The 23,418-nt window shown below is 42.1% G+C and overlaps 1 protein-coding gene across 1 annotated transcript; it reads left to right on the forward strand.

Moving 5' to 3' along the window:
- The first annotated feature begins 1,144 nt into the window (after positions 1–1,144).
- WDFY1 (WD repeat and FYVE domain containing 1) lies at positions 1,145–23,418 on the forward strand. The gene is made up of 12 exons (XM_009089224.4): positions 1,145–1,359; positions 7,390–7,457; positions 8,187–8,260; positions 9,454–9,508; positions 10,850–11,000; positions 13,156–13,268; positions 14,795–14,921; positions 16,505–16,610; positions 17,950–18,051; positions 18,732–18,862; positions 19,774–19,882; positions 20,569–23,418. The coding sequence occupies exons 1-12, from the start codon at positions 1,223–1,225 to the stop codon at positions 20,626–20,628; spliced, it is 1,233 nt and encodes a 410-aa protein (XP_009087472.2). The 5' UTR covers positions 1,145–1,222; the 3' UTR covers positions 20,629–23,418.

Below are 23,418 nucleotides of genomic sequence, written 5' to 3' on the forward strand. Positions count from 1 at the left end.
GCTATTCACAGCCACAGGGAAACCTTGCACAGAAAATGTGGTCAAGGCCTAAAATATTGTGTTTGAAGGATTTTAGATCCAGCTATGCCAGGTATTTTGCTTAAGTGGTCATTGCCTGTTGTCTTGACTGGGATGATTAGTTAGGCCAGACCTGGAGTAATACTCTTGACCTCAGTGACCAAGTCACTCTGGAAATACAGAGGAAAAATAAGGAAGCAGGGAAAAAAATGAGGCAAAACAAAGTCTATTTAACCACATATATCTTTAAAGCTTCAAGCTGGTCCCATTCTTCCTGTGTCAGTTTTCTTTGCTGTATAGCCAATCTCTCTTACTGGCTTTCTCAGCTATAAAATTCCTCTCTTGGGACAGGGCAAGGGAAAGAAAATTGCTGTCTGCTGTCCTCCCCAGGATCCTGGGGAAGCCTCATTCACCCTCCCTGACTGCAGGTGTGTGACATGGTCTGTGACAGCTTATCAAATGACACAATCCCCAGCACCCTGCTCCAGGAGGTTTGTCTGCACCTCATCTTGGAGCTCATCTCTTTGGGCTCAGCTCTGTCTGGGCATTTTCAGTTAAGCCCAGTGTGTGCTGGCTATATGGTATTCAGATATAAGACCAAAAACCAAGCACCGAGGGGAGGAATTCTGCTGTTGGTTACCCAGCTACGTGGCCAACATTCCCATGCAGTGAACACAGAGAAAATAACAGCACGGCCCAGCTGCTTAAGAACTTATAGGATGAAGGATTACAGCTGCTTTAACAGACAGAAAGGAGCTAATGTATTTCCTGTGACTACATGTCCTGCCTCAGCCCATATCCCTCCGTTAATTACCCCGGGGGGAACAGCCTTTCCTTGGCTGCCTTGCGGTGGCCCCGTGCCAGCGGGACGGGCAGCGACCGGGCTCCTTCAGCCGGGGTCACGGCAACGACTTTTCCTGGGCAGAGCCCACGGGAGAGCGCAGCAGCCCCGCAGAAACGCGTGTTTGAGGCCGGGGACATCGGAGGGGACACGTCCCGCCCCGGGCTGGCGGCCGGAGCCCCCACCACCAGATTGATTTCTCCGCTCTTCTATGAAATACGGCCCCGCGGCCCTCCTATTCCAGAGAATACGGCTGCGGCGGCCCGCCCCGCCCGTGACGGCATCGGCGCGCGTGGGGCTGCGCCGCTACTCGGGACACCTCGGCCTGGCGGGGCGGCGCCGCTACACGGAGCCTTACGGGCCATGGCCGCCGAGATTCACTCGCGGCCGCAGAGCCGCCGGCCCGTGCTGCTCAGCAAGGTCGAGGGGCACCAGGACGCTGTGAGCGCCGCGCTCCTCATCCCCAAGGAGGACGGCGTCATCACGGCCGGCGAGGACAGGTGACCCGGGGCCCGCTCCCCGCCGAGCAGGGCCGGGCCGCGGGGCTGGGAGGGAGCCGGGGCAGCGGGGGCTGCTCAGGGAAATCCGGGTGCGCGCTGTGCCTTTGCCGGGAGGCGCGCAGGGACTCCGTGCCTGCGGCCGTAAGGAGATCCGCGGAACCGCGGTCCCGCCGGGGAAGATGCCCTCGGCTGGTTTGGCTCGGCCCGGTGCGGGACGCGGGGCTGACACTTTCCCACGGGCGCCGAGGGAAAGTGCTGTGCTCCGTGCGCGCTGTCCTCCCCCTGCGGAGCCCCCGGAAAAGCGCAGCTCGTCCTGTGTGTGAATGGATCCTGCAGAGCTCATGAGCAGAACCAGGAGTCAGGGAGTGAGCGTGTTTCCCTCGGCCTTCCGCTCTGCTGGCTGAAACACTTGCAGTGTGTCGCTGCTTCCCCTGCCCGTCGGGAAAGTTGGAGCTTCCCGAGCTGCTCCAGAGGAACGAGCCCATTCTGGTGGCTCGGTGTGCGGCTCCCAAACGTGCTTCCCTCTGGCTGAAGCCGCTCAGGGAGTGAGTTGGCAGATCTGAGGGGAGAGGGGGTGATGAGCTGCTGTGCACGGCGCTTTCTGCTTGGAAGGGAAGGTGTCTTCAGCGTACAACCCTGCTTCTCGGCACTGCCTCGTCTGCCACGGAAGCTGTGATGTCGTTAAACAGTTACTCAGATGAAAGGAAAATGGAAATGAGGAAGCAGGTAGTACAGAGGGTTGTGGCCAGGAGAGTGGTCAGGGATCTGCAGTGTATAGCGAGAGATGGAATTTCACCTGTGCCATGTGGAAGGTGACGCTTAAATGTGAAGAGGGATGGGAGATGCTTCTTAAGAAACTGTGGCTCCATTTGAAGCAACGGTGGACTTTTAAAAGTACAAAAGTGCATTCTTTGAGGCATAGCTTGGTGCGGGAATACTTTTACTGTTATACCATAAAACTTTTAAAACTGAATTTGCATTAATATTTGCATTAATTTTTGTTTGAAAAGCTTGACCTTGTGAGAAATAGGAGGGTATGAGTGCTGAAAATCAGCAGAGCAATGGTGTTATCTGAACTGGGTTTTCTGGCATTTATTTTTAGGTCAAAAAGTGCAAACAGATCAGGTTTCCAGTTAGTTTGTGTCATCCCTTCCTGTGGAGATGGCTTTGTGCAGTACATGTTGGATAACAGCTTTCGGATGGGAATGGGCAGCTTCCTTTCATTCCAGTCACTTAGGTGTGATTGTGTTTGTGTTTAGTTTGCTTTGATGAGCTTCCTGAAGGAGAGAAGAGGAAATAATGATTTTTAAGACTGCATATCAGGGTTCAGCCTTCACAGAGCTTCATGGTACAGGCTTGCAGAGGTTTCCCTGTGGGTAGACAGTGCCAGCGTTTAAACTCAAGGTCTAATGCCGAAGGTTAAGCACTCTGCATGCTTAGACTGCTAATAAGAGCCAAGGATGGAACTGCATCTTTATCTGGGCAAGTTTTGATGTCAGATAGAGACCTGTGCAAGGAGAGACAGGCCACCACCCACCTTTGGTGTGTGTAATTTCCAAGTGAGTCTGTGGACTTGTGGCTGAATTTGTGTCACCCACTTTACTGTGAGAAATTAAATCTTTAAACTTTCAGAAACCTTTATTACCTCTAATCTGGGATGCCTCCTACAGTACATCAGAGCTTTCACCTACAGTTCAACATGTTGTCAAACAGTGCTCCCCTGTTTCCTCGCTACAAGTGGGGTGTAGGTGTTAATACTGCCTAACTGCTTATGCTCCTGGCAGCAAAGTGCAGAGTACAAGGAGCACAAGAGCTGCTGTGTGTACTAAGAGCAGGGCTGAAGTATTTTTTATTGCATCTTAATGCAGCTAAGGCTGTCAAGTATTTCATAATAACCAGTCAGAGGAATGTGTTTACAAGTTGGGTAGTGAGGAAAACATTGGTGCACAGACATTCCCTGGGAATGTTGTAGATTATTCTCTCATTGTAGGTCTTCCTATTCTAAATTATATTTCTTAGAATGAAAAGTAATTGTTTTATTTTTTTCAAAGGATACAAAATATTTTTTGAATGTCAACAAAATTCTATGATTTTTTTTAAAAAGTTTTAAAGAGGAAAAAAGAAACAAGAATACCTGCAGGACACAAAGAGTTAATTTTCCCAATTGGCTTTTTCAGCAGGGCACTTGCCATCTGGGAAGCTTTCTCAGAACTTATCTAGAAAGGATGATTAACTCTGTGTCCCCGTTGGCAGCTTGTCTGACCCTGGCTGCAAGACAATGTTGGGAATTGTTGCAGTGTGTCCCTCAGCAGACAAATAGCTAAGGCAAGAGGAGTGTTTCCCAGCTGCAGCTGGGAATGCTGAGGGATGATCAGCTGTGTACAAGACCCTAAATGCAAGATGAAAGTAGTGTATTTACTACAGGCTAACAGGAGCTCTGGAGTCACTGGCACATTTCTATGCTGCTATTTGGTGACCATCAGTAGCTGCTTAAAGTACAGTATTAGCTTTTGTTGGTTTGTTTTTTGGTTTTTTTTTTTTTTTTTTTTTTGCTTATGAAACTTTTATATAGTTCAAAAACATGGTTTAGTTTAGCAGAAACTTGATAAAAACTCACAGCTGTGAGCTTCCATTGCACTGTGATTAAACCAGATTCCTACTGCTGTTTTGGGAACAAGGTTGATAACAGTATAAATATTTTTTATTTAAGCTACCAGAAAGAGGCAGTATTCTGTTCTTGCTAGGAAAACAAGTGCCAGTGGTTGATTTTGGGTAGGAAAGCAGTTGTTGGTGGTTTGAAGGAGTTAGGAAGATGCAGTGCTGGGAACAAGGCTGGTGTAGCTGTGTAGTAACCTGCAGCAGTGCAGGTATTGTAACAGGTTTGGATATGACTGTTGCTCTTTCATCATTCTCCCTCTGTGGCACCTGTGTTTTGGCTTTCAGAGGGCAGCTGGTGTAGCACAAACACTGTTGGAACACAGCATTGTCTCTGCTCTCAAACCCCAGGTTTTTTCTCCTGCACTGCTGGGTGCTTACTCACTCTGTAGATGAAACAGTGATTGAGGACAATAAAAACTCTTAGAAATTGGTAAGGCTACAGTCAGTATTACTTGAAGATGGCTTTTGATTTTCTTTCTTTATATTACATTAAAAAATCCTATGCCAAAACTCCTCTGAGTTGTGCTTCTATAAATGGGCATGCTACCCTGCTGAAAGCAGCTTCTGGTTCAGTACTGAATGATAGGGAAGTTTGGAGGTAATTGCTAATATTTTTTTAAAATGTTTTGCTTCCTCCTGCCACTCTCAGAGACATGAACCTAGAATTTTAAAAGTCTGTATCTATCTCTGGGTGCTTCTTAATGAGTTTTGGCATTTTTACATCCTTACAGAGACTGCTGTCAAACAACCCTGTGTCTTTCTAGGCCCTTGGTAGGGAATGCTTAAGGAGAAGTGAGTGGTAGGTAGCCAGCTCTTCTCAGGTACTGAGCCCAGGATTCTTCATTAAATAAAGACCAAGTTTTGAGGAAAGTGCTAATGACTCTAAGGCAGTTGTCATAACAAAGCAACTGAGTGTTGAAGGAGACTGTGGGAGCAGCATTACTGGAGGACTTCTCTAGTCCTTTAAGAACTAGTATTTTACAAATTAATTTGTCCCAACATAAGGAGATGCAACACAAAACCAGGTCTGTAGGAGTGAGAATCAGGGAGAGGTGGCCTTTTGGCAGGGGTCACTTGCTGACTACTGTGAAATGATCTCTTCAAATTTTGCTCAGTCAGAGCTTTATATAATTAGATATAAAGCTGTCTGACAGCTTATCTTTGCAAGCATGAGGCGAGCAGAGTCTAAATCTTACTTAAACCAAAATAAGAAGCTTTCAGAAGTTAATTTTGCTAACTCTTTCAGCTATTTGCTTAGGCTCTCGACTTCACTGAGGGGCTGTACCATTGATGATCAACACAGAAGTTATACTCCCATTAAATAATTTCTTAGAAAAAATAAATCTTTGCTTCCTTTATTCTAGTTCAGTACAGTTAACCACAATACTGAGAGGAAGCTAAGTGTGCTTTTGAAAAATCAGCAATGCATGATTGATCACCATGATAACTTATCATGTCATTTTTAAAAATAAAAGATAATTACATGACTTTGCCTAGAAGTGAAGAGTTGAATTAGTAAGGGTGGAAGCCACCATCTGAGATGTTCAGAACAGTTTGAGTATGATGGAGCTGCTTTAAAAAGCAAGTTTAAAAGCTGATAAAGGTGCATAGGTGCTAACCTGTGCTGTTCGGTTGGCATCATTAGAATGACTTGAAAACATTGTTTTTCCTATGTTCTGCGTTACCAAGAAATAGCAACTGCTCTTCTGAAGTGGTGACTCACTGACATAAGGTAGGCTGTTAATTATTGTAAAGAGGGAGGGATAGCTTTCAAGAGACAGTCTTCATGCAAATTATTTAGTCACTAATAATTATTAGACTAATGTACATATGCCCCTAAACTGGTCAAAAAGTAACTTGATTTAAAAGCTGAAAATCATTGTTTGGAGCAGTGTATGTTCACCTGTATTGCTTTCAAGTTTTCAGAAAGTAGTTCATTAAGGGTGGGCATTGTCTGCTTTGTTTTTGAGTGGTCTTTTAAGACAAGCCTTTAAATGGATTGCAAAATTAGACTGCTACTGCTGTATCTTGAGCAGTAAAACTTGTGAAAAGTTCTTTTGGTTGTCGTGCAAGACACTGGTCCCCTTCTGCGCTCTTTTTGTTAAACTTTTTACTGTTGATCCTACATTATGTCTAACTAATCAGTCCCCTAGTGTTTTTCTAGAGAATTCTAAATACCAGAACTTTTATTAGCTAACAGTAAATAGAACAGCAAATCTCAGTGAAGCCTCTTGACAGTGTTTCCAGGTACATATATTTACAGATCATTTAGGAATGAGGAAGTTGGATTTAAACAGTAACACAAAGGCAAACAATGGTTTGGAGATGAAATTTCAAGAGGACTTAACCTTAACACTGTCTGCATATGTGCTCTTAACTTCTTGATGCAGAGTCCCTTCAATGTGTCTCTTGTAGAATGTTTTTAATTGACAATAGCTTTTCCCTTCCATGCTGATACTCTCGCATCCCTCCTCACAGGATTTGACAGCCATCAGAGTAGTATAATGCTAAATGTTCACAAGACCACTTACCCTTTCCTTCCAAGAGATGATTGCGGAAGTTTGCAAACTAAAGCCAATTTTATAAAGAATCTTAGCATGCTGTCCAAGTAATCTTGTCAGCTTTTCAGTTAACGTTTGACTGGCTTATCAATCCTGATCATATTTAGGGCAGAGAAGCAGTGCAAACCAACAGCATGTTGCTTGTCCTTTGTATTCCTACATGAGGGATTAGAGGCATGGCTTAGAGGAAATAATATTGAGTTAGATATGCTGTCCTCTATGGATTCTTCAGATTTGGGGATGGAGATGTCAGTAATGTGCTGTTCTAGAAGATGAGGTGCTTCTGTTATTAGTATTCAGTGTCTGGCTTGCTGAAGGGTGAGTTACACAGAGATGCAGTAAAAATTTAAAAGTTTGGACTTCCATAAGAAATTATTTGCAGTTTTTTTTAATGTATCTGTTTAGTCTGCTATAAACAAACTGTGGTTTGCTCTGCCAGAGATAGAAAGTTTCTGCAGTTTGAATTCGACTTATATCAACCAGAGCCAAGAAGGAGGTAAAGGAATGCAATTTGTAGCAATTTCTGAGGTGAGCTGAAATAGTATTTCCATTTCATACTCCTGAAACTCCATGTATAGATAGTTTTAAAGAAAATTTTTCCAAATCCAAGGGTGCCTATTCTTAGTGCCAGTATTCTTGCTCTGTTAGAGCAGTATTTGAGTGCTGTTATTTCTGTTATATTGTTCCTCTATTACATTTGAGTAGCACAAAAGCTAAGGGCAGTGGAGCTGACCCATAAGTAATGCAGTGGTTCAGATGTAGGGGATGATGCACTTACAGCTGGCTTCTCCCTGCTCTTCCCATGCCACAGGACAATCCGAGTATGGCTGAAGAGAGACAGTGGGCAGTACTGGCCCAGCATCTATCACACCATGGCATGTAAGTACAATATGGATGTGGTAAGTGGTGGCCAGGCACAGGATGGGTTTTGTACCTGTGCTGTGTGTAGGAATACCTCCTTCTCATTTCCCCAAGGGCTGGATCCCCTCAATGATCTTGATTTTGGGAGCTTTGCAGCAAATCTAGCTCAGACTTTGGTTTAAAACTAGCTGCATGGTGGATGAGATCTGTGGCAGTGTTCTGTCAGAACCACATCCTTCACCAGGTAAATCATTGTGGATCTGCAGCTGGAGGTGCCTCAAATGATGGAGAAAACTTGTCTGCCAGTTAAGTGAGCTCTTCTAACCTAGCTGAAAGTTGAGATGTAAGAATACTCTCAGTTTTCCAAGGTGTGCATTTTTCTTTTTCAGGGCTGCTTTTGAGATAACTTTATTGAGCTCAAGTTCTTAACTGTAACCAGCTGTTGCTGTTAGCTCAGCTTTTCATCTTTTTGTAAAATTCCTCTTGCTGAGTTGCACCTTGTGGCAGGAAATGATGTTTGCATATGGTTCCTGTTGGTATATCTGAGTTACAGTAGTCACGTTTCTGTCCTCAGCTCCACATGTGGGAATTGAACTGTCATTCCAAGGGATGTTAGCTAGGCAGACTAGTTTCTCTCAAGCTACTTAAACAGCTTTTGTCCTGAGTGAAAGAATTGACTTTTATTAAAGTCATGTGTATCCTAATACCTCTGTTTAAATACTGTAATGTACTTGCTTTTTTTGACAGCACCATGTTCTGCCATGGCTTATCATCATGACAGCAGACGGATATTTGTTGGCCAGGATAATGGAGCTATCATGGTAAGTTGTTGTGACTTTTCTTCTGAATGTAGGTTAGAATTGCTCAGATTGCCCATGTGTTGCTGGCAGCTGATAGTCTGTTTTCTTTCCATTCATTTTGGAATGCAGCTACTGCTAAATGGCTGAGCTTCTTGGCAGCTCAGCTGAGATGTATGTGGGAGGACTGCAAAACAAAGGTTGTTCTGGCTAGATGTGAGCCAGGTAGCCTCAAGAAGCCCTTGAGCCATTAGTGCAGGAGTGGTCCCAAACAATTTCAGTTTGCCAAGGAGCTGTTTTGAGGGCGGTACAGTAAGCTGGGCAGAGTTGCCATGGTGGTGCTCAGACAGGGGTCGTGAACTGCAGTTGGTTTGCTCCTGGCCAGGATTATGGATCTGTCTGTATCCTGCCATGCACACATCTCTGGATTTGCTTGCTGCACATATTTTTATGATGTAGAAATTTCAACACTAGTTCTAAAATTTTAAGAGGCTGGGTTAATCTCTTTTCTTGCTGGGATTTCTTTCTTCTCTCTTTGTATACTTTTGCTGTAGTTGCTGTCCCTGTCTTGGAGAGTATACACTTGGCAGAACAGAAACTGGGTTTTATTTTCCCCCCCCCTTGGTAAAGGAGGGAAATCTTGTGACTCTCAGATGCTTTAATGATTTCCTTTCTCTATGAAAATAAGGTCAAAATAATAACTGCCCCATAAGGAGCCAGGGTACTGCATGAGTGTCATAAAGAGTGATTCTACTGATAACTGCTATAAATAGCCTACAAAGAACTGCAGAGAATTCTAGTGATAACTGCTGGAAATTTCAAGTTGAGACTTCTAAAATTTCATTAAGTCTAATGGATCAAATAAAGAACACTGTCACTTAAACCTGTCCATTGTGAAGTCACAAGCGTGCAAATCTTAAGTAGTACCAGATAGTTTTGTTTGCTCCTGCTGGGGACAAATGAGATCTTACCTCTTTCTATAACCTCCTTTCAGTAAACTCAGTTCTGAAAGGATGTTTCCTGTTGAAAATTCAGTTCACTTTTAATTTACAGTTGACATTTCAGTGTGCTTTGCTCCAGCCTGAGAAGCTGCCTGGATTTTGTGGGATATACTGCTGCTATGCAAATTTTGGTCTGTGAGGTTGCTACTCCTTTTTGGGTGTCAGTGTTGCTTTAAGCCACTGTGGTATCTTCTAACAAAATCACTTTGCTTTTAGGAGTTTCATATTTCTGAGGACTTTAATAAGATGAACTTTGTGAAGACCTATCCAGGTAAACAGTTAACCACTATCTACACTAACATTTGTGTAAAGGGAAAGTATCTACAATGCTTGGGAAACTGGACACAGTCACAGATTAATCAAATCCAGATTTGCTTTAATTCTGACTGACCTTATAGTTGGTCACTTCTTTGGGGGATAACTGCCATAAGAAAAATGTTCTTTCAGACAGCTGAGTCCAAGTTGTAATCACGATCATTAAGTTCACTACATCATTAGTTTGCAATGTAATGAGCCAGAACTAGTGAGCTTGGATTTTGCTCTTCAGGTAGAGTAGTTGTACTACATGAGTGTTGGTGTAAGAGCTTTATAAAGGTGATTTTGGTATTTGCAGTTTCTCTCCTTACTTCTTGTAATCAATATGCTTGGTTACTCCTAGCTCAAGGTAAGAGTCTATACCTTCTCTGTCATCCTAGGAGAGCAACAGGGATGAAAAAGAGCTAATTTTTCCAATATGTGGGAAACAGGGTTTGTGGGATTATTCTAATATTTATAGTGATACTAATTTCAGCATTTGTCTATACACATCCTTTAGAGTAATACAAAACTCAATTGTTGGTTAAAATTGGAATATTAATGTGAAAGGCCTGAAGGAAGCTCCTAAAGACTGGAGATTATGTAGCAAAACAAAGTGCAGTTTGTCTTGTGACTCCCTGACACCGATAGAAGCAATGTTCTTGCTTGGGAGAAAAAGACCTTGTTCTTAAAGCAACAAAACCTCCCTTTATCCTAAGGGAGATGATTTGACAATTCAGTCAAGGGAAGTACTTGCATCTTGGGGGGCAGGGGAAGCTTCTCTCTAAAGCATGTGTAACTTCTTGCTTAGTGGCAGCATTCTCAACAAAGCTGGGTGGGATTTGGTTGCTGTCACAGGAAGCAGTTTGAATGCCATGGACTAGATATCCTTTCAGGTGCTTAGAATTATGAAAGTGAGCATAGCTCTCTGGGGTTAAGAAAAGATGGCTTTAGTAAAGCAATTCAAGTTTTCAGATGTGTTGCATTACTGCCCAGAAGTCCTGAGCTAACTAGAGGAAGCTGAGGATTTGCTTGTTCCTTGACCTTGGGTATCTGGGCTGAATTCAGCTTCTCTCCCTCTGAGGGAAAGCTGAGTGATGGGTTTGGTTCACTTGAGCTATTCAGAAGGCAAATCCTAAACAGAACTATGGGAATGTTTTCATTCAGCCAAGATGCAAGTATAATATAATGCTGAAATATCTCCCTGGGGCATTGCCTAGATATCAGCTTCAACCTCTATCTGTCTGAATTAGAATGGAGGTATACACAGAACTTTGATTTTTGGGGGAAAATAGCCGGAATCTTTTTCTTGTCACAGCTCACCAGAATCGAGTGTCTGCTATTACTTTCTGCCTGGCATCAGAGTGGCTTATCAGCACAGGTCATGACAAGTGTATCAGCTGGATGTGCACCAGGAGTGGGAGCATGCTGGGGAGACATTACTTCACCTCTTGGGCCTCATGTCTACAGTATCCTTTAAAAATGAGTGCTACCCTGAAAATGGAAGAGTACTTTGTTTCTTTACCTCAATTTGTTCCCAACTTTTCATGTATAAAAACTAGAGTGACATCTCTTGCAAGTCTGCTAACCCTTATTCTCATTAGAAGTTTCATACCTTTATTTCTGTTAGTGGTTATTAGATAGCAGAAGAGACCTTGAGCTGGAGAAATCCCAGTCTATACTACTTCCTAATTTTGAAGTGTCTGTCTGTAACATCTTGTGGCAGTGACAGTATCTATAGCCTGGCCCACAGACTTCCTGGGCAAGTCACTTTGTTCAGCAGATGCCAGTGTGCCTTTGCGTCCTTCCAGAACATAAAACATCATGAAACCCCTCTGGACTGTTTTAATTTTTCTGTCTCTGCTCAAGTTAATATTTTCTATCTTTAAGCTACAGGTATATTTAAACTTTATTCACCAGTAGTAATTTGTCTGTGTCCAATTTGCTTTCTGTAAACTATGTTTAACTGCAGCATTTGCAACTTAGATACTCTGTCTATTCAGCTGTAAGTACTTCAGGGCATTCTTTACCCTATGTAAAAGACTTACAAACCCAATACCTTGAAAGGTAGTTCACATATCAAAGCTTTTGAAAGCAAACTAAACTAAACTAAAAGTTTTTTTAGCACTTGGTAATGTGGCAGTTTAGATGTGGCCGGACAGTAATTGAAGGTATTGGTTGCTGGATGAGGTTTGATGGCAATAATGTTTTAGAGGCAGCAAGATTGAAAAACTGAAAGAGGTCAACATCATCTCTTGAAAACATGAAGCCCTCTCTAGAGTGACTGTATACCTGTGTCCTGGTAAGAAGCTGGGAGGAAAACTCAGTTGCCAGCTGCATGTCTGTCCTTCTGAGGTCTCCCATCTGTGCAGATCCTGCCTTACTGGCTGAAGAACTGCCAGGTTTGTCCTGTTGTACTGCTGCTCTCTTTTGGAGCCCAGGGGAGTTGCGTCCCACGAAACATTCCATGTGCAGCTCACCTCAGCCGAGTGCAGCACAGAATAGGTTAAAGCTGGTGTATGTGTAGGAGACCAGCTCACAGCAATCTGGTGAGCAGTCTGAGCCTCACTGAATTCAGTGGCTTCTATAGCTAATGCTATTGCAAATAATGGCAGAGTTTACTATTAAAATGGAGAAAAGAATATGACCTTTTATATCAATATAAAATAAATTTCCACTGAAGAACTTGACATTTGAAAATCCATTTAAATTGATCTGCCTTTGGATTTGTGTTCGGAAGAACCAGCTTGCTGGTGTGGGTACTAGGTGCTTGGCCTCCCTATCAGGAGGGTCTTTAGAACATTGTTTGTTAATGATCCTATGTATAAGCTTTTGAAAAACACAGCAGAGTGCCTATTCTTTACTGGATTAGTGAGGATAAGGCAAGCCTGAACTTCAAGATGAAGAAAGGATCACATGTTCAGAGAGCTAGAGGATTTGTTGAAAACAAATTGTTTATCTCATGATCCTGAAGGCTTAAGAGACTTTGGAATATCATCAGATGGCAGAGCCTCTGCATTTTCACTTAGGGTGGTGGGCTTTTTGGGAGACTGTCCTTAAGTTGGCCTGTGTTATATACCAGAAGCTACTTTTCTAGATGCTGCTTGTGTTTTTGTGTGGTTCAAGGAGGACACCTAAGTTTATACACAGCTCTTGAGTTAAGTGGTGTCAGCTGCATGGATCTTTCATAGCTCTTGCTTATATTCTGAATAACAAAAGTCTTCTAAAAGCAGCAAATCATCTAGTTCCATTGGCTTGCCATGCTTTTGTTTCTGGAGTTCATAGCTGCATCGTGGCAAAAACCGAGTAACTGAACTGTTATGAGGTGGAATGCTTTTGCCCAATGTGCCACCTTGTTAATGGATGCCATGTTAGGGTGTGGTGTAGCTTTTATCTCAGTGTTAACTGACAGAATCCTTCCTGAAATTAGGTCAGTTTTCAATACCACACTCAAGGACCTGGGAAGTCCAGAGAACAGGACAAGAAATGAGACAGCCTCACCTTGGCAGTAGGCAGAACATTGGAGGTGTGCTTCCACTGCAAGGTGAACTCGTTGTGGAGGGTCAGCATCCTTGTATCTTGGTTTTCCTCTCCTGGGGATGCTTCTCCTTGACTGGTGTTCAGATATGATCATGAAACTCAGCATGCATTTGTTGGTGATTATTCTGGACAGATCACTCTTCTGAAGCTGGAGCAGAATACCTGTTCAGTTATCACAACCCTTAAAGGGCATGAAGGTAAAGTAACTCTTTGTCTTAAAGCCACTTGTCCCAGATATGGTACCTCTTTGTAAGTTGGGGTGAGATGTTCAGTTGCATATCTGCCTCTTAGGGGTAGATACTGAATGAAAAACCAGTTCAGGATAGTGGTTATCACAAGCTGTTGAAAGCTGTACTTGACTTCCTGTTAAAGAACAAACATCCTTGCTGAAGGGAAATCTTAGCCTTATAAATACCTACAGGTATTTTTATTATAGCTGAAAAACAAAAGTAAACATATGCATTCAGTTAAGCACAAATTATCCACTAGATGGCCACCTTTAAAAGCTTTATTCTCAACATGGGAGAAACTGCCTAGTCTAAGGCAAATGTCTCATCCTCTACAGTACAGCTGAAGTCCTTATATCAAATGAAGAATCAGGTGGTCCATAACATGATACAGAGCCACTGTCTGCTGCAATGAGCAAGGCAAGAATGCAAATCACAGAATAATGTGTAACTTAATAATATGCTGAGAAAAATAAACAAGAGAATGCCTTTTCCCCTGTGGTACTTGCAACTTTCAAATCAGCTGACAATTTGCATGTGGGTAGGGATGAACTACTGGGTCATGAGTCTCTGACCCACTGGAAAAGGCTGCCTTGTTTAACAGCTGGAAGTATAGAGTAGGCTTTGTTAAAGCTGGGTAGGCTCCTGATCTACAGATGACTCTAAAATGATACAGCTGGTTTTCAATGCATGAGGCAAGCTGAAAATCTCAAGTGATAAATGTCTCTTCTGCTTTCAAGGAGAATTTCAGATTGTTTCAGTTTAGAACAAAATGGTTCTCTTGGCCCTAGAGACTCCTTTGCCTCTCTATACTTTTGCACTGGTCTGTGTTCAAATGCACTTCTTGGTAGATGTTACAGTTAGTCTGAAAGCAGTATGTCTGTGTGACACCTTCTTGTAGTGTGTGTTCTGTCTCTTGAGTTGTGATGGGCTTCCAAGCACCAACTTCAGCAGTGCTGTCGACACAGCAGCCACCTTTGGCTCATATATTTCCAAATGGGGACTGTGATCCTTGAAACAAGCAGTGAAGTTCTCACTTTGTTCTTAGTCCAGCTATTTTAAGGTTGTAAATGGTTATGTGAGGGAGTTGCTTAGCTGAGAACACTGCGAGCTGTGCTGCAACCACTGGCCAAGCACCTCACTGTGCTGTAGATACTGGTTTCTGCTTGGCAAGTGGTGAGCTTTGTTAGTGTCTTACAAAGCTCACATAGCAGCCAGGCAACTCTTAAAATCACCTTCCTAAATACAAAGGGCAGAACTCAGACTTTGTGGCTTATGCTATATCTGTCTTCTTAGGGACATCTGTTCTGTTATCCAGTACTTCTTGCCCCTCTGTCAGGACTGCCCTTTGCTGTTGGATGCTTCCTTTGCTTTAAGGCTTCCAACGTGTTACTGGTGTAAGGCAGTACCTCAGGTTTCACTTTTTTGTTCCAGGAGGTCATCACTGTGTTGGGGAGCCAGTCCCTTCCATCTAACTGCAGAATGTTCTTTCCTAGGGAGCATTACTTCCCTGTGGTGGGATCCTGTCCAACGGCTGCTCTTCTCTGGTGCCTCTGACCACAGCATCATCATGTGGGATATTGGTGGAAGGAAGGGGCGAACGCTGCTGCTCCAGGGCCATCAGTATGTAATGCAGTCTTATTTTTCATACACATCTTGTAATGAACACACAGTCCCAGGAAGACTAAATAGCGTGGCAAGATATTTGAATCATTGTGAAAAATTGAGAAAATTACTCTTTGCAGAACCCTGAGTACTTTGAAGGGGAAGAAGGATAATCAGTACTAGGAAAGCCTTACTGATAAAGCTCTTTTCTTTTTCACGTTTGATATGTTCATATTATCATGGTTTAGAAGTAACACAGTAGTAGTTTATAGAAGGAGGTGGGTTAAAATCCTAAATCATCTGGTTTGGCCTTTATGCAAAAATTGCATGTGTCTGTATTATATTTATATGTAAATACTGCACTGAATTACCTGTGAGAGGAGGGCTGGAACCTTTTATATAAGCATGTTCATGTATGCATATAAAATAAGCTTCAATATGTTCCTGTTCTGTCTTTCTATCGGTGATAACTGATTCGCTAAATTACAGAGGTAGTCTCTCAACTTCAGAAAGTGTCATGTTTCCCCTTTCCCCTCTTCTGAAGTTGAGGTAGTTATCTGTAAAAATCAAGTCTTAATTTTTAGAGACCCAACACTAGTTGCCATTTTTAAATGTAGGGCTCTAATTGAGTCTGACAGACAGTTCACCCTGAAGATATATTCTACTTAGAAATGCACTGGTAGTAGAGATTTTGTTTATATTTAAAGATATTTGTATAGTGTGTTCTCCTCTTGTCTAATTCCATAGATGCCTCCATCTACCTTTGGTCAAGACTGATAGCCTTAGCTCTAGAACTCTTGTTAAATCTTGAGGGTTTAGTCTTATGGCTAAAGAATTAAAAATAGAGCCTTGGTTGCAAAAAAGTAACTGAAGACAGTGACTGGAGGACTTTATATTGCTGTTACTGCTGCCTCATGTTTCCTGGTGAAGACTTTGTAACAGTTAGGTTCTCTTTGTACTGTATGGGAAAGTAAGTTCTTCTGAGAAGCAGAATAACTTTTTAATTCAATTTAGATGTTGCAAAGCAGTTTGATACTAGTCAGATTCTTTGTTTAAATTCTTAGGGCAGACTTTTGTTTTGACATGACTTTCTTTAGGATTAAATTGTCTTATTGGTGAATGCATACTTTGCTTTGCAGCTACAGCCTGACTTACTGTGATTTGTTAGCAAAAGCGGAACCTCTCTCTGCTGCTTAGTTGCATCTTGAAACAAATATTTCTCTTTATTTTTTCAGTTGTTTCTGTTTCAACAAATTACTCTCCTTGCCAACACAGAAGAGTATTTGCACATGCACTCTGAGTCAGTTGACACTCAGTTCACCATCAGGGCTTGCTGCCAGCAAATGTTAACATTGAACTGTACCTCTGGTATTCTGGTCAGGCTTGTAAGAACACTCTCAGTAACATCCTGATGCTAGGATAGTGCTCAGGTGACAGCATCTGTTCACTCATCCTCAAAGCTCTACTTAGTTGGCTTAGCAAACTGAAAATCAGTTTTGGCCTTCCTCAGTAGCTTTATTTGCTGGTAGGAATCAGGGTTTGCTGAGAAACCAAGCTTTGTTTAAATACTTGTGGGTAACCAGTGTGTGCTTTGTTGGCAGTGACAAGGTGCAGGCTATCTGCTACATCCAGCTGACACGGCAGCTGGTGTCTTGTTCAGCTGATGGGGGAATTGCTGTTTGGAACATGGATATCAGCCGAGAAGAGGTAACTTCATGTCATAGGTCAAAGATTTTTTCTTTCCCCTTTTCAGAAACTAATGTGACTGTCCTTAGTCAGTCTTGCAGGCTGCTTCCCTCATGTTGTCTGACACTTTAAAGCTGAATGATATTATTGAAACCTGTTCTGTTCTAATGGCTGTCCATGCTGCATTGTACTAAATGGGTTCCCAGGACAGGAAAAGTGCAGGAGATGCTTTGGACTGCTTAAGAGTTTTATCTCAAAGAGACAACAGGTTCACTGGAATGGTTGTGGCCTTTCCTTCTGGAACACTCTAAAGCAGTCAAGCTCTTGCAGTAAAGAAACCAAAGGACTGTGCTTCAATAGTCTTGAAATAGGTTCACAACTTGTGTCAAAGCAGGTAAAAAAGTGAGAGGCAGATTTTGAGATGCAGTTCAGAAGGCAGAGGTTCAGTCCCCAGGCAACATTTTTTTTTTAAGCTCTCAGTACACAGCAATTGACCCAGCCAAACACTTTCTTTCTGCATCAGTTCATATCCATGGTGGTGGAAGTGAGAATGCTCTTGTTTTCTTACTGTCAGGAATGTAAGTGAATTGAAGAGAAAAAATGCTTTGTTGTTCCAGCTTTGCTCCTGTCAAGTTTCAGGGAAACTTCCTTGTGAGATGTTTAAAGTTGTATAGAATATACATGTTCAAATTCAAGTCCATGTACTAAAATATTGTGGCTCTCTTTCTGTCTCTTACTGGGATGTTCAGTTAAAGTATGAGAGAGCTGAAATGTGTAAAAGCTCTATTTTCATTTGGTCTAGTCCATTTATGGCAGGAAAAGTGTGTGGGTAGGAGAAGAGATGTTTAACGAGCATGGGGGCAGGATGAAAAATGCAGATGAATTCCTAATTATTTCAAACTGCAATCCCATGAAAGTAGAAAAGATAATTACTCACAGAATTTACTTCTGGACACCCCCTTTCTTAAAGGGGATTACTGCCTCATAGCTTCTGCAGTTTGGACTACACTGATCCCTAAAAGCCATCCAGACAACTAGAGCAGCAGTCTTTGAATGCCTGCAGCAGATTTAGTAACGTAGGTGTTTGAATGAGTTTTCTTATTAAGGCAGTAATATAACATATTCCTGTAGGCTTAAAAAGTGTAGGAGGTGTGTAGGTAACCAGTAACTGCATTCTTGGGTTTAAAGTTTTTGTGCTAAACTTTCTTTGTACTAAGCTCTAGGCTATTTATTGTTGTAATGTCCAGAACTGAACCAGGGCATTTTTCCAAGTAAGACTTTACTTTGGGTTCTTAAACTTCCTTGACTGTTGTGTAAGGGAAAACAGTTTTGATTGCTTACATTTCCTGCTCTTTTCTAGGCTCCTCAATGGCTAGAAAGTGATTCCTGTCAGAAATGTGAGCAACCTTTCTTCTGGAATATAAAGCAAATGTGGGACACAAAGACGATAGGGTTGAGACAGGTGAGATGGCTGGTTTCAGTGCGTAGCTGTACTTCAGCACTTGAGCAAAATGTAAACAGAAGACCACTAAGGCTGCTAGATCTTTTCATCTCTTGGTATTTTCACTCCTTTGAAGTGAGGTATATTGAGAAGTTACGACTTCTAGGCACTGCTAAGACATTTTCAAATTCTGTGAAAGTGTTGTATCAAACTTCTGTCACAGGTCAAAGCAGACTGTGCTAGGCATGCTCTGCTGGATTTCTCTGAATGTTCCCATGCTTTGGAACTATGGACAGCTAATCCTCAAGTGTAGTGTAAAATGGCAAACAGTGCCCCATAACTGAGAATGTAGATGCTCACTCCAGTGAAGCACTAATGGCCTTGTTCTTACTGCACCAGAATGATTTTAACTGGGTTGCTTGTTCAAACCTCTTTTTCCCTTTCTCCCAGAAGGAGCTTGCCAGAGGAGAGGATATACACTGAGTATGGAGCTAAATCCATAAATTATCCAAGTCACTGTTCATAACTCCAGAGACGTTGGTCTTTGGTTGAAGAAACAGGGTGTTTCCTAGCAGGTTGCTTTCTAACAGGTTGCAAAACAGAAGCTTTGTTGTTTTTGTTGTGCAGTGGACACTTGTATGGTTGTCAAGTGACATGGTATAGTTACTTTCTTCTGTTGATTTTCTTCTTCCTCCATGAAGCATCACTGCAGAAAATGTGGGCAGGCAGTGTGTGGCAAGTGCAGCACCAAAAGGTCAAGCTACCCAATCATGGGATTTGAATTCCAGGTCCGTGTCTGTGATTCCTGTTTTGAGTCCATCAAGGATGAAGAGTGAGTATTAGGGAGTAATAAACTGTAGTAACACTGCTGGTGTGCAGAAACCCTTAGGCTTGCTCCACTTCCACACACAATGCTACAAAACACACTGAGCTGACTCTCTGCTATTAGGCCTTGGGGTCTGAAAGCACTGTGATGGCAGAAATCCCCCATCTGCCTCTGCAAGTGCATTTGGATCAGATATAGAATTACAACATTTTTATCCTTTTTTAATTCTTCTTTTCCAGGAGCCCAGATCTAGACTTGAGATATATTTGTCTCAACAGTTCAGTTTAGTTAAAAGCTACTGATTGCACTTAACATTGCTAAGTGTCTGCCAGGCAATGCATTACAGCTACTAGGATGTATATGCATTAGTTCATGTACAGTTTTTAAAACTTTGGGAATATTCTTCAGAACTCAACACTATTTTTCCCATGCAAGCAAATCAGGTTAAGCATCATTTGCTGTCTCATTAAACTTGTCTTAGAAATGAAGGAACCCCTTTTCTTTTGGTATGAACAGAGTAATCAGATGTGAAAATTTTGGGAGTGTTTGGGGATTTTTTTGTGTTATTGGGTTTTTTGTTATTGGGACTTTTTGTTTGCTTGGGGTGCCCTAGTTGGCTTCTGTAGCCAGCAGGGGAAAAATGTAGCTGAACTTGATTTTGTTAACCAGGTGCTCTAATATTAACAGTCATGCTGCAGAAGGCCAGGAAATGTCACACCTGTACAACTCCACAAGCAGTGCCTTAGCATGACTTGCTAATTTAATTCTATCCCCTTTAATATGGCACTGCAGCTCTTGAAATAGATTTATTAGTACTTGAGCAACTTAATTTTCTTTTAAATTTATTTTGCACTGCTATAATGATGCCATGAAGCTTCATCTGATGGCTGGCTTTCATTTCAATTGTTCTTGTGCAGCCGTACTTCCCTGGCCACCTTTCATGAAGGCAAACACAACATTTCACACATGTCCATGGACATATCCAGAGGGCTAATGGTGACTTGTGGGAGCGACCGGATTGTCAAGGTATTGCTGCATCTCTTTCCTGCATTTCTAGGAGATATTTAAGAGAGTTCATTTTTGTGTATTCTTCCTTTCTTTCTGACAACTATTGCTACAAGCTATCTATTGTGTGAAGATGGAATTGTATTTGCTAACCTGTTCTTCTGCAGCTGAATGAGGAAATGCCTTGTAACTCCACTGTATGGAGTGCAGCTGTTGTGTCTCTGAACAAACACAGCAGGCATGGGCAGCAGGAGAATCTGCCAGCAGCCCCAAAGACACAGACCTGAGGAAATGTGCAGGTTCCTTTGCTCTGAGCTCCATAGCTTGGAGCATGGCCACTGAAAGCCCTTGTTATGAGACAGTGACACGGAGCTCAGACTGATATGAAATCTTGCTGTGCCTGGGCTCTACATTCACCATGCATGTCAGAACTGGGACTGTGCCATCCGGTTCTTGTTTGGCTCTAAGCATGTTTGTGACAAACTGCATAGCACTTCTTAAAACAGACCTACACAGAAATTCAAGACTCTTGAGCCCGAAATTTGGCTTTTGGTTTGTAATGCTGCTGTAACTCTTTATGAGGTTTTCCTCAAGCATAGGTTAAAAAAGAGTTGTTACCTTATGTCCAGGGATATCTTTGTTTGCTTCTATGCCTCTTGCAGAAGGACCTGTGAGTGTGACACTAATGCTGTGCAATTCTCCTGCAGATCTGGGACATGACGCCAGTAGTTGGTTGCAGCCTTGCCACTGGGTTCTCTTCCCGCTGATCTCCTCCGTGGCAGGTTTATGCACCTTATGTACAGCAATATGCACCGAATGAATGGAACCCTCCTCAAGAATATTACTGCAAACACTGGTTGCTTGATTCTCCTCTTGCTGCTGTTCCAGGATGGACAGTCACCCTTGTAGAGCACAGCTGATCTGTGGGGCTCCCCGGGAATCTCCGTGGTGCTGAAGCGCGGTTCCGCAGCCTCTCGGACTGACACCAATGGTTTATCTGCAATATGACACCTGGGTGGAAGGACCTGTTGTCTCTCAGTTTACATATGTAGTGTTAACAATGTGCTATCTCTGCTGATATATCTTGTACAGATACCTTGTAGCTAAAACATTATCAGAGTAAAATGAGTGTAGTAAATTCAATTTGTGCAAATAGTAAAATAACTTACTCTCTCGTCCAAAAAACAGTTCTGTTGAAATGTTTTTGAGCAGTCACTGTCTAAATTGCCTCCAAAAGATATCTTGGTTATTCCTATGGAAGGAGGAGATAGTTTAAAGTGGAAGATACTATCTCATCTGAAAGAAGTTAAGAGAACCTTTGATCACACAAGATCTTTTATTGGCTTTCTTGTTGTGTTTGTCTTCAAGTTCAATTGTTAGTGAAATCACTTTTGTGGAACAGCTGTTCTGTGTAGGTAGCTGGTGAGTCTGCAAGCAATCCTGGGCTTTTTATGTAGTGTTTTAGCATAGCTGATAAACTTCTGTAGTTATGAAGGTGTGCAGCCCACCTACTCTAAAGACTAGCCACAGGTATGAGCCATGTACTCTGACAACTGTAATGTTGTTAGAATGGAAACCTAAACAAACCTGCCTTGTTACAAGTAACAGTTAAGAAAAAATGGCCAGCTAAATTTTAGAGATTTTGTTCTGTGGAAAGGCTGATGTTCTTTAATGTTAGGGAACCTGTCTGCTAAAGTACAGCATAAATTCAAATACTGTCTTGATGTTGCTTAAAACAGATAAATACTGAGCAATAATTACTGAGGTACAGAACTGCTGCTTTTTCCCCTGCACCTAGGAGTGTTAATCCTGAGATATCTATATTGATCATTTCCTGTTTCAAAGCTGAGAAGTATGAAGAAGAGCTGTGAGGCTTTTGACTGTGCAGTTGGCACATAAAGTAAATAACTAGTGAGAGATACTGTCAGTAAACTGGTTTGTCAGTTGAGTGAATCTACTACATTTGAATACTGTAAAGAAGAATTTATTTTGTAACTTTGGAAGCTAAGGTGATATGTCATAGAGTTTAAGCTTGGAGCTGGTAAGATTTATCTGAAAACAGATGCAATATGTGCAAGGACAAAAAAGGGTAGGTCAGCTGGCCTGGAATAGGTGGTGTTACACAATTATCAAAGGTAATATGTTCTTTCTGGCAGAAGAGTTGAGGGTTAGACTGTCTTTACTTACAGCAACAATCAAGTGGTGCTATGAGTGTTAGTGAATTCAAGTCCTAGGTGTGTAACTTGACACTAATAATCTGCATTGGACCATGCTGTAGGCTGAAATAGATTAAGATCAATAATACATGGTGATTCACTTGCATTTTAAGCCAAAAAATCTGATAGTCTCCAAAGGGCATTTGAATCCAGAATATGATAGTTATTGTTACTTTGTCTGCTTTTCCATGGGCCTTCTCTGGAAGTTTTGTGAAGAGTTTTTGTTTGCTGGCCTTATTGGGCCACTGAAGAATAAACAAAACCATCATTTGTGGGGATCCCAAAACTTGTCTTGCCTTCAGTCCAGGATTTAGCACTTGTCACACCCATTTGATTCAACTCTGCCTACATGCTGTATTACTTAGATTTTTGGGAAGACTTATTTCTAAGGTGCTGAGAGAAAGAAAGTTGCAGCTTGATGCTCTGAAGGCCTTCACCCTTCTAAACTAAGAAGGAAAGTGTTGTGGGGTGAATAAGCTCTGGGAAGTCTCTGCATTCACTTTCAGACTTCGTCCTGTCTGGTTCTGGAAGAGAGCAGAAGCTTTCTTCTTCACAGCATGTAAGGCAGAACATGAATTACTGTGCTAGAATTGTTTAATATCACACTGTAATAGGTTAGGAGGACCTAGGGTGTGAGTTAAGGTGGGAGATTGGTGTAGATGTGCAATGAGTACCATATTTCTCAACCCAGACATTCTGAAACCTATACCCACAATGCTGAGGTGTGACTCCTTTGCAGTTAGCACTCCAGAACTCAACTTTTTTAGTTCTGATTACTCAATGTGCCCCTGCTTAGCACACAGCTCCCCCCTCCCTTCCCTGTGAATACTTCCTCTGCCTCTTTACATTATGTTTTTGCCACTAGATAATATATTCTCTACTGCCTAAGGAATCTATTTTCTATAATTGATATACTTAAAGATTGTGTCAGTTTAGATATAATGACAGTTTATGGCCACTAAATCATTAGTCTCTTAAGTATACTCTTGGTGTTGAATGAGTAATGCTCACAAACCACTAAAGAGAGAATAGTTCTGTTTATAAACAACTATTTTGAAGGCACTCATTCTCTCATCAAACTGAACATACTTAGCTATGTCAGCTCAAGTGTGCAGTTACTGAGAAGCCTTGATTTGAAGCATTACAGATCTCGCTTGTGTAACCTCTTCCACTGAGGCAGGGAAGGGGAGCAAAGGGTACTAATGTGTTAATTCTTTCCTAGTTGTATTTCTGTACCCTACATAGTTAAGAGAATCTAGATAAATCTGTCCTTTGCTCCTCCTTGTCTGTTTTTTAAATTTTGATTACATGTACAATAAAATATTTCTTGATATTCACTTA

Source organism: Serinus canaria, chromosome 9 (assembly GCF_022539315.1).
Source record: "Serinus canaria isolate serCan28SL12 chromosome 9, serCan2020, whole genome shotgun sequence".
Taxonomy (NCBI): Eukaryota; Metazoa; Chordata; class Aves; order Passeriformes; family Fringillidae; genus Serinus; species Serinus canaria.

What these genes read in the sequence shown, in the direction of transcription:
- WDFY1 (XM_009089224.4), top strand. Translation starts at nt 1,223, where the DNA reads ATGGCCGCCGAGATTCACTCGCGGCCGCAGAGCCGCCGGCCCGTGCTG. An exon ending in AGGATAATGGAGCTATCATG is followed by an intron (nt 8,261 to 9,453) that starts GTAAGTTGTTGT and finishes CTTTGCTTTTAG; the next exon opens with GAGTTTCATATTTCTGAGGA. An exon ending in AGACGATAGGGTTGAGACAG is followed by an intron (nt 18,052 to 18,731) that starts GTGAGATGGCTG and finishes TCCTCCATGAAG; the next exon opens with CATCACTGCAGAAAATGTGG.